This window comes from Triticum aestivum, chromosome 7A, assembly GCF_018294505.1.
Source record: "Triticum aestivum cultivar Chinese Spring chromosome 7A, IWGSC CS RefSeq v2.1, whole genome shotgun sequence".
Classification (NCBI taxonomy): Eukaryota; Viridiplantae; Streptophyta; class Magnoliopsida; order Poales; family Poaceae; genus Triticum; species Triticum aestivum.
The window spans coordinates 83178166-83187866 of NC_057812.1; the positions used below are offsets into that span (position 1 = coordinate 83178166).

A 9701-nucleotide genomic window follows, 5' to 3' on the forward strand; every position below is an offset into this window, starting at 1 on the left:
TCAAAACCGGGAGATGATCATTGGCATGCGCTTGAGAGAGTTATGCGCTACTTGAAAGGCACCGCGAGCTATGGGATTCACTACACCGGGTATCCAAGGGTACTGGAGGGTTATAGTGACTCAAACTGGATATCTGATGCTGATGAGATTAAGGCCACAAGTGGTTATGTTTTTACACTTGGTGGTGGCGCCGTTTCTTGGAAGTCTTGCAAGCCAACCATCTTAACGAGGTCAACTATGGAAGCAGAACTCACAGCATTAGACACTGCCACTGTTGAAGCAAAGTGGCTTCGTGAGCTCTTGATGGACTTACCTATGGTTGAAAAACCAATCCCCCTATCCTGATGAACTGTGATAATCAAACTGTGATCGTCAAGATAAACAGTTCTAAGGACAATATGAAGTCCTCAAGGCATGTGAAGAGGAGATTAAAATCTGTCAGAAAATTGAGGAACTCCGGAGTTACTACGTTGGATTATATCCAAACGTTGAAAATTTTGGCAGATCCCTTCACAAAGGGTCTATCACGTAATGTGATAGATAATGCATCGATGGAGATGGGTCTGAGACCCACCGCATGAGTTGTTCATAGTGGTAACCCACTCTATGTGATCGGAGATCCCGTGAAGTAGAAGTGGCAGACAAGCTGTTGGTCAGCTGGGAGGAGAGTATCCCTATATTAACTATCTCACTCCATGAAGATGCAATACTCTCCTGATCTGCATGGCAGGTTGATACTTATCTTAATGTGTTCCAAGTGGCTTATTCGGGTAAGCAGAGATGTTGTCCTGCAGAACATCTTCTGAGGAACACACCTATATGAATTTGACTACTAACGTCGCAGTCTGTGAGAATTGTGTGTCCCCTAATAAATTCATGAAAAGGCCCTGGAGTTCGACGTATACGCTCCACCCGCGGGGAAGCCTTGTGGCAGCCCAGTATCGGTCAAGAATTTGTGTGAAACTAGTCTCGCAGAAAACTTGTAGTTCAAGGCATAGTCCACTATTCAAGTTGTGATCTAGTGTAGCATAAATCTCCAAGTGGAAATTCAACTTCACAGTCTCCACTAAGCACCTGTATATAAACAATATTTTGGAACCAAATGGTGAGATGAGCCAATGAGACTTTGTGGAGGATTGTTGGAATTTGCTAGTGGGCTTTTGGCCCAAAGCCCAACTAAAATTCTGAAATTCTCTTGGCCCATTCATGCACACATGTGAGTGGAGTGAGTGAGGCTAAAGTTTAGTCCCACCTCATAAGTTGAGAGAGAGTTGCACCTCTTTATAAGGTGAGCTCTTCTACCACTTGTATGAGCATGAGAAGAGAAGACCTACACGCGCGCTCCTCCTCCTCGCTCACCACGCCTCGTCACGACGCGCCGCAGGGTGCGGGATTGAGCCGAGCCGAGGACAGAGCTATGCACGTTGTCTATATTTTTGCTTCTGGGAAAAAATTAATGAGTCATTAATTAATAATAACGGATGCGTTAATTACTGAACCTGTTCTGATTCTTTTGGATCGTGACGACTCGGACGTGGGGTTTACTCTCGCGACCTACCCGGCCCGCACTATATAGTCAGGCAGACATCTACCCTAGCCGCAGCCGCTTCGTATGGTTTCTCACCACCGTTCCAGATCATTGCGCCGCCAAGCAAGTCTTCTCCATCCCTCCTTTCGGCGTGCACCGGGAGAAGGGACAGCAAGCCTCCGGAACCCCGCCTCTTGTGATCCTGTACGGGAGAGAGGCGATCAGATTCAAACTCCAACCCTTGATGTTTACTTCAAGTTCTAGTGATCAAATGAGACAGGTTACATGTTGTGCACACTAGCTTTCTTTTTCTCTTCTTATGTGTCAAATGTAACGTTATTGACTTTTAGGTCAGATTTTTCGTGTATTTTTAAACCAGGTTTTCTTCTGTTTTATTTTGATTTTTTTGTTTTTATTTTGATTTTTCATTATTTTTCTGTTTTATCAAATGTGTGAACTTTAAAAAAAATAAAAACCAATTTCTTGAATATTTCTCAAATTGGTGAATCTTTTAAAATTTGTTGAACTTTTTTAAGTGAAATTTTTTTAAAATCTAAAAAAATTCAAATCCGTGAACATTTTCTGCAAAATTGATGAACTTTTTTCAAATCCACAAACGCATGGGCAGACCCAACAGGGGCCTGACGGGAGTAATTCAGTCGCTTAGTTGGGCTAAGGCTTAAGCGTTTTTTATTCTATTTTTGGCCTTTCTTCTATTTTTCCTTAATTCATTTTTCTCCCTTTTTAAGTTTATTATTATTTTTTAAACTATTAGAAATTTGAAATATTGTTCAGCATACTAAAAAAATGTACTTATTTTAAAATATTATTCACAATTTTTTAAAAATGTTCTAGAATTTCAAAAAAATGTTTCCTTTTTGAATCTTTTGTTCACAAATTTAAGAAATATTTGTGTTTCAAGAAAATGTTAATGTTTTTAAAAAGTACGTGGTTTGCAATTTGTGGTCAAAAATTTCATCAATTATTCAGAATTTGTTAACAGTTTTTAAAAGGTGTTCAAGTTTGTAAAATTGTCATAAGAATTTAGATTCCAAAATTGTTGAAAATTTTCAAGAAATGATTAGAACATAAGAAAATGTTCATGTTGATTGACAGTGATGTAAATTGTAAATAACATAAGCATTCAAATTAGGAACAACTACACACGCATGCTCTGCCTGGAAGCACAATTGTGCTCCACATGGGAGTGCATCGCACTTGCGCTCTCGCGTGAATGTGTTCCACATAGAAGCACAAAGAAATAAGACAAAACATGGGGAAAACAGAAACCCCCAAAAAAGGAAATCCCCAAAAAATCGGAAACCCCCAAAAAAATAGAAACCCAAAAAGTCACAAAACTGGAAAGAACTGGAAACCCAAAAAAACCGGAAATAAAAACTATAGACCCGAAAAGTAAAAGAACAGAAATCCCAAAAAAGGAAAACCAGAAACCTTGGGAAAACCATACCCCCCCCCCTCCAAAAAAAACCAAGAAAAACTAGAAACCCGAAGAAAAAGCTGGAAAAACTAAGAAAACAATTCTGATGGGAGAACCGTCGAGCACATGTCACGTGGTGCACTGGAGCATTCCCGCGCTAGGAAAAGTGCCCTCCATGGGGGACACCTGTTAAGTAGTTGCTCCCAATTTCAATGCAAGTTGCGGGTTGCCTGTGCTCGCCCTCGTGCTCCCGCACCATCAATTGTTCATTCAGTAGTTTACAAAATTTTCCTCTCCAAACATCTATTTTATGGAGAAAACAAATCACTCGCTCCCATATTTCCATCTTTCCTTGTACATATTTCTCCCTGTTTCTATTATGACAACCGTCCTTGGGAGCGGAGGAATCCAGTGAACCACCAGTTATCGTCCCGTTGCCTCGACCTCGCTCTACTCCCATCACAACCCCTTCCCTTCACCCCGCCAGGCACCTTTCCCCCGCCATAGGCCGCGGTAGCACGAGCCTGGGATTGAATCGGATCATACCTAGGCCACGGCCTCAGAAGGAGGTCGACATGAAGGAGGCACGCGATAAATGGGAGTTATCCTCGAAGCTATGTCGCTGCCCCGTCTCACCGCCGTAGTGGTGCTGCCCTCGTCCTAGATGTCATCCCTCCGCCGCTAGTTTCGTTCGTTCTTGCAGCAAAGGTCGGGTCTTGGAGTTGTTTGCGATGGTAGCAGGGCGAGGATGCTGGAGTCTGCAACCGTGGCTGCACTTTCAGAACAAGCGTGTGGCAATGAAGCACATGTTCCTAAATATGTGGTCCAGTTAATAAAGAAGGTTCATGGAGGGAAGTTGTCAAGTCCATCCTGGCGCAACCTAGTTGCATCGCTTGCGTTGTTCGGCCCAACCCAAAGGTCACTGACGTGAACTGTGGGCCGAGAATAAAAGCCAAGGAACGGGCGGAAGCGTGGGTCGTCGATGACCAAATCCTACGAAACTACTTCTCTCATCTGTATATCTATGTTGCTCACCTACCTTCCTTTGGTTCTCACCTCTCTTTCAAACCATGTCCAATGTATTTCCAGGAGACATTTGTATCTACGAGTGAAATTGAGACTATCTTGATGGGGATTGCTTGAGCTAAATAAGGTTCTTGATATAAAAATACCATGGTAAATAGGCATTTACATGGATAGGCGTGTCCATAAACAAAGGGGGGGGGGGCAATAAGAGTTTGTCCTTAAAATGCCCTTAAGAGCCTCTCCAACAACCACCTTCCAATCTTTTTTGGTTCTCCCATAATTTAGGAAGGTTTTGCAAGTGAGGTGCCTTTCCAGAGTCCCAATATTTTTTTCTATTTCTCTTGTGAATTTAGATACAAAGAACATATGCATCTCTATTCTGTGACCATAATAATTCAACTAATGATATTTCATAGTTCATACACACATAAGTGGACATCATTCCAGTTCCGTAATTTATGTAACTATATTGGAAATTAAATTAAAATTTAAACATAACAAATGGTCCAAATATTTAAACTAAACATAACATATGGTCCAAATCATTTAAAGTAAAAACATAACGTGAAGAAGTTTATAGCACATGGAGTGTCCAGAAATGCTCAAAAAGGTCATCACAAAGTTGTTCATGCCCCGCATAGTTTTCAATCTATCGACGAGCTTCAAGAAATCTTTAGAGACGTTATTCACCTCTATGTGAACGAACAAACGGTATATAAATTTTGTCTTCCCATCATTCTCATAGCGAAAGTCTCATTGTTGGGACGCCCCATGCTTTATTAAAGTTGGGAGTATGTCGAAGCAGGTTTATGTCCCAAGTCTTTCAATATGTGCATCATATCATCAATATACAAAGAACGAGTTGCGGAGATCCAACAAATCTCACCCATTTAATCACATCCATCCAAAGGTCTGCGTCGCTTCAATGTTTAGCGTCAAACACATTTAACACCTTGCAGTAATTAATATCATGCCTAACATCAACATCAACATTAACAAAAAAAATTAATATCCTACCAAACATTTATTTAGGGAATATTCTACATAATACTATTAAATGCAGTTTATGTCTTACCTATTATTAATATCTAGTCTAAATTTAACGTTTTATTGCACGTATATAATTATTAGTTTTATCAAGGAATGTGAGAGGCTGCCGGAGATATGCTCTAGTACTGTCCTTTCTCCACGACCGGCGTCAAACCTCTCTGCAGCGACCGGTGCGCACCCACGCTCTCCAACCAAACCATCTCTCTCGCGTCCAAATTCCTCTCCAGTTTTCTTTCTTTTCATCCTGAACCCCAAATTTCTTCCCCACAGAACACCACAAAAATCATTCAAACAGTGCTCCTGTCCTGAGATTTTATAAAAGAAAAAGGAGGAAGATTCGTGGATGTGATTTATGCCCTCGCATCTGGCGCTGCTGTCGTGCCTGCTGGTGCTGCTCCTCTCCCTCGACAAGTTCCTCCTCCACTACCTCAAGCGCTGGCTCTCCGGCGGCGGCGGCAGCATAATCCCCCGGATCCCGACCGGCGCCTTCAGGCCGCGCTCGCACCGACCCATGGCGGCCGCCGGCAGGTGGAGCGAGACGGCCATGCTCGTCATCGACATGCAGGTGCGCGCTCTCCGTTCCTCGATCCGGGCCGTTCCCCTTCCTCCTTCCTTTTTGTTGTTAAAGAATCCAGTTTTTGTTGAGGCGGGTCACCTGACCGACCTGCTTGTGAGTTATTGCAGAAGGATTTCGTGGACCCGGCTATGGGCAGCCCGGTGCTGGTCGCCGGCGGCGAGGCCGTGGTCCCCGCCGTCGCTGAGGCCGTCGCCGTGGCGCGGGAGCGCGGCATCTTCGTCGTTTGGGTAATTCCGTTCCCCTTTTCTACTGCTAATTTGCTTCTTCTCAGTTACGGCCATACGGGAGTACTTATTATTTCTTTCAATGCAAGACGGGCCTCTGATTTCTTGGGAGCAATCCATTCTAATTCGTGTTCTAAGTAATCTCTATCTCTTCTTGGCGTGGTACCACGGTTCCTGTTTTGCTGGTCCCGTTCCATTAGCCTTGCAATTTCCCATGTACTCCTAGCACTATTTTCTTTTGTCAAGTTCAACAACTGTCTGCGGCAGCATGAGACCTTCGCTCTTTCCAGAATCCACTCACTTGTTCTTTATTCTTGACTATCCTGCTTTGCACAAGTACATATGTCAGTACTATTTCTTCTCTACCATTTTTTTTATCATAAAAGTGATTGTCCTTGTTTAATCATAAAACTGCTGACAGATGGTGAGGTACTTCGCTTTGGCCTCTACCCTGGTTTGGTTACAAGTTCGAACAAATCCCTTTGTGTTTTACTGTTTCATGTAGGGCAACAAATGACATGACAGCATTCCACATTTCACCATGTATAACGATGTGACACAATAGTCGTATTATTCTCTCTAATCAAAGTTTCCAATCAGGGCATTTGAGGGTCGGTGAATTAAGTGGTTGTTGACTAGTTGGTATGCTTTATTTGTTTCTTTCTAGACAAAGTAGAAATCTGAGTGTTGTCAGACGTTTGTAATGGTGTGGTGTTATTTTAAAAATTAAAATCTGATGCAAAACGAATACTCCAGCTAGCATGGTCTCAATTCTGGTAGTATGCAGCGCGCACTTCAATTTTGGAATAACTTCTTTTGCTTCATTATGGAGTATGTGCAAGGTAATGCATCAGTTTCCTATTGGTTGTACCGAAGCATACGCCATTCTAAATTCTGCTAAACATGCTTTGTGATACTAATTTGATCATGAATATTGCAACCTGCAAGCTAACCTCTGTTTGTGTAATCACACTTTCCCCTATTTCTTCTCAAACTAGTGCGGTTTAGAAAGCAGGCTAGTAATTTGGATGCCTAAGCACTCTCACCATTCTTAGAGCCGGGGTATTGATTGACAGTGAACTATGCTATGTAGGTTGTCAGAGAGCATGACCCTTCTGGAAGAGATGTTGAACTTTTCCGTCGACACTTGTATTCTGGAGGAAAGGGTCCGACAGTGAAAGGTTTGAAAGGTGCAGAGCTGGCTGACGGGCTTTTTATCAAAGAAGGTGACTACAAGTTGGTGAAGACAAGATTTAGTGCTTTCTTTGCGACGCACCTTGATTCCGTTCTTAAAACACAAGGAATAAAGAACTTGGTAGTTGTTGGTAAGCACTGATACACACCGACTGATATAAAAGTTACTGTTTTTTTTGTCAGAATGGTAATTGGTGGCTGTAAGACCCGTCTCTTTTGTGTAACTGTATAATTACTTTCTTCTGACTCCTTACCTTTCTCATCTTTTCAAAATGCATATGGTGGCAATAACTCTGCTCTTACGAGCGTGAATCCATAACGGAAGAATTGTGCAATGCAGCAATCTTTTTATACCTTGCACATACACCATTGTTTATGCTGTAGAGTTCAGTACTACATGTAGGAAAAACCTTGTTTAGAGCAAATATTAATTCCTTTGTTTATGCTTAATTGGCCAATGTCAAGTTGGGCAGCTGCATTTATTGTTCTGTATATATGTGATGATTTTCAGGTGTTCAAACGCCAAATTGCATTCGGCAGACTGTCTACGATGCTGTGGAATTGGACTATGAGAAAGTTATTGTCCTTATTGATGCAACAGCTGCTGCTAGGCCAGATATCCATTTGGGTGAGTATTCTTCCTTCACACCAGCCCTTCTATTTTACTCTCCATGTCAAATACATATGGAGCTGGCACTTGGCGATTCCTTATGAGTATGTTTAAACTAATGTTGAGATGGTACTTGACATTAATCAGGGAAAGTTTGAAAGATAGTTTTCCATGTTAATAAAATTCACCTTTTAATATCCTTTCTTTCCTCTCATGGGGATGCACTAAGAGCTACACTCAGTTGAAGGCATAGTCTGTATCGTCAGATTGTCAAATTGATTTTCCCTATTGCATAGTGTTCTTTGTTTAAGTGGCACAATCAAAGAACTTTATTTCCAGAACACACTCAAAGTGTCGATCAGTCGATCTGCATCAGTACATAACTTACTAAAAGAAAATTTTGAGTTATTTCTAGAAATGTAAGCTGAATATTCCGTTTCCACATAAAAACATTAGAAATTTAAAAATAAGGAGTTTTACTCATGCTGCATCCAAATTCATGACCCTTGTCCTGATTACACCATGCGTGTATGCATCATGTGGCACACATGGTTATAAACTGCATGATCTTAGTTTGAACATGCAAGGGACATTTTGATCACCAACGAATGATATGCTTTGTTCAAAATAAGTTACACGGGTAGCAAAATTCTTTCAGAAATTATTATCTACAGCTCATTTTGGTGACTGGAGAGCTTTTCTCTTTCACAGCTCATAAAGTTTTTGTTTGCTGCCTTAGATTCCTGGGATTTACTGCTAACTGAATGATGGATTTATACATCATCAAACCTTGTATTCCTTTCTTTTCTGCTGTTACGTGGTCATATAAACATATCAATTGAAGGACATGCAAAAGAGCACTCCCTATACAGCATGTAAAATTATTGAATTTTGAAGAAATCGAACTCGTGCTGCAACCCTATTCATGGTCATCATGGATTTATTACCTGGCTTTATTACACCAACAAGCATATGTAAATCATGTGGCACCCACGGTTTGGAAATGCATGTGGTAGAATGCTTATAAAGGGGCAGTTTGATCACCCAGTACGAAAGTTACAAGTTACTTTGTAAAGAACACAACTATAGCTATGACCCATGTTGCTGAATGCAATGTTGCCATCTTCGATAGTTGAGAGAGTGAATATTTTGTTGATTCCATTTAATCTGTTTCCTATAATTTAGTATAATTGGTGACTTAAGGCAGCTACTTTTATGTTTCGCAGCAAATATCAGAGATATGAAGACCATCGGCGTGGAAACACCAACCTTGGAAGAGTGGCGCCGTTAAGCTTGTGGGTGGTGTACTTCATTCTTGGCACGAAGTGACATGCATATGTGCAGTAGAGGCAACAAATGCGCTACCACTTCCTTGCTCCCCATTCAGTCCCGACAAATGTAAATATGTTAATATTTGCATGGTTACATATATACAACTTCTAATCCGTCCTACATAGAGTTAATCATACAGTGTCATGTGGTTTCCCTTTATATGTGGTGGACTTTAGGGATCTAGTGTAAGGTAGTAGCCAACTCCAGACCCAAAACAGGGCGATTGGAAGGTGCTCGGGTTGTAGAATTTTTTGGTCTTTTGGAGAACGGATGGTTTGAGATGCCAGGTAGATGTTAAAACATCATTTGCATATGAATTCACATCAGTTGCAATGGTTGAGTAACCGTGTGAGATCTCGGCCAGGTCGGTTTTTCAGTTTAAGAGGTTGTTGGAAAAGTCTCTTTGTTTTCCATTGCTTGTCTATGTACTTTAGGCATGGAGTACTAGGAACGGTTAGAGATTTCAGGTCTGCATCGTGATGTAGATCAGTGTTCAATTTTGGTAACTGTTGCAATGGTTGCATAGCTACTGTTGGACAGAACTTGCAGAGCGTCTTTTTTCTTAAACGATGTGATTGTTTTTTTTCTTGCACTGTTGTCTCGTGAGTTGTGATTAAAGGCTGGAGTAGCTAGTAGTAGTTTTCTCATAATCTCAATTCTCAACTCACAAGACAAATTCAACTATCCTCCCATTCCAGTACATGATCGTCTTATACAAGATT

General features: G+C 41.3%; 1 protein-coding gene across 2 annotated transcripts; it reads left to right on the forward strand.

Annotated features, from left to right (window-relative positions):
* Positions 1–5205: 5205 nt before the first annotated feature.
* Positions 5206–9319, forward strand: LOC123151954 (probable inactive nicotinamidase At3g16190). 2 transcript variants are annotated; one of them, XM_044571580.1, is made up of 5 exons: positions 5206–5607; positions 5727–5846; positions 6937–7069; positions 7549–7665; positions 8874–9319. In XM_044571580.1, the coding sequence occupies exons 1-5, from the start codon at positions 5395–5397 to the stop codon at positions 8936–8938; spliced, it is 648 nt and encodes a 215-aa protein (XP_044427515.1). In that variant the 5' UTR covers positions 5206–5394; the 3' UTR covers positions 8939–9319. The 2 variants fall into 2 exon arrangements, with proteins under 2 accessions (XP_044427515.1, XP_044427514.1); XM_044571579.1 differs by having other exon boundaries at positions 5215–5607; positions 6937–7168.
* The last annotated feature ends 382 nt before the right edge of the window (positions 9320–9701 follow it).

Bases quoted from the DNA above. Each gene is read 5' to 3' on its own strand.
- LOC123151954 (XM_044571579.1), top strand. From the start codon at position 5,395: ATGCCCTCGCATCTGGCGCTGCTGTCGTGCCTGCTGGTGCTGCTCCTC. The intron at 5,608-5,726 runs GTGCGCGCTCTC...GAGTTATTGCAG, and splicing joins TGCTCGTCATCGACATGCAG to AAGGATTTCGTGGACCCGGC. The intron at 5,847-6,936 runs GTAATTCCGTTC...TATGCTATGTAG, and splicing joins GCGGCATCTTCGTCGTTTGG to GTTGTCAGAGAGCATGACCC.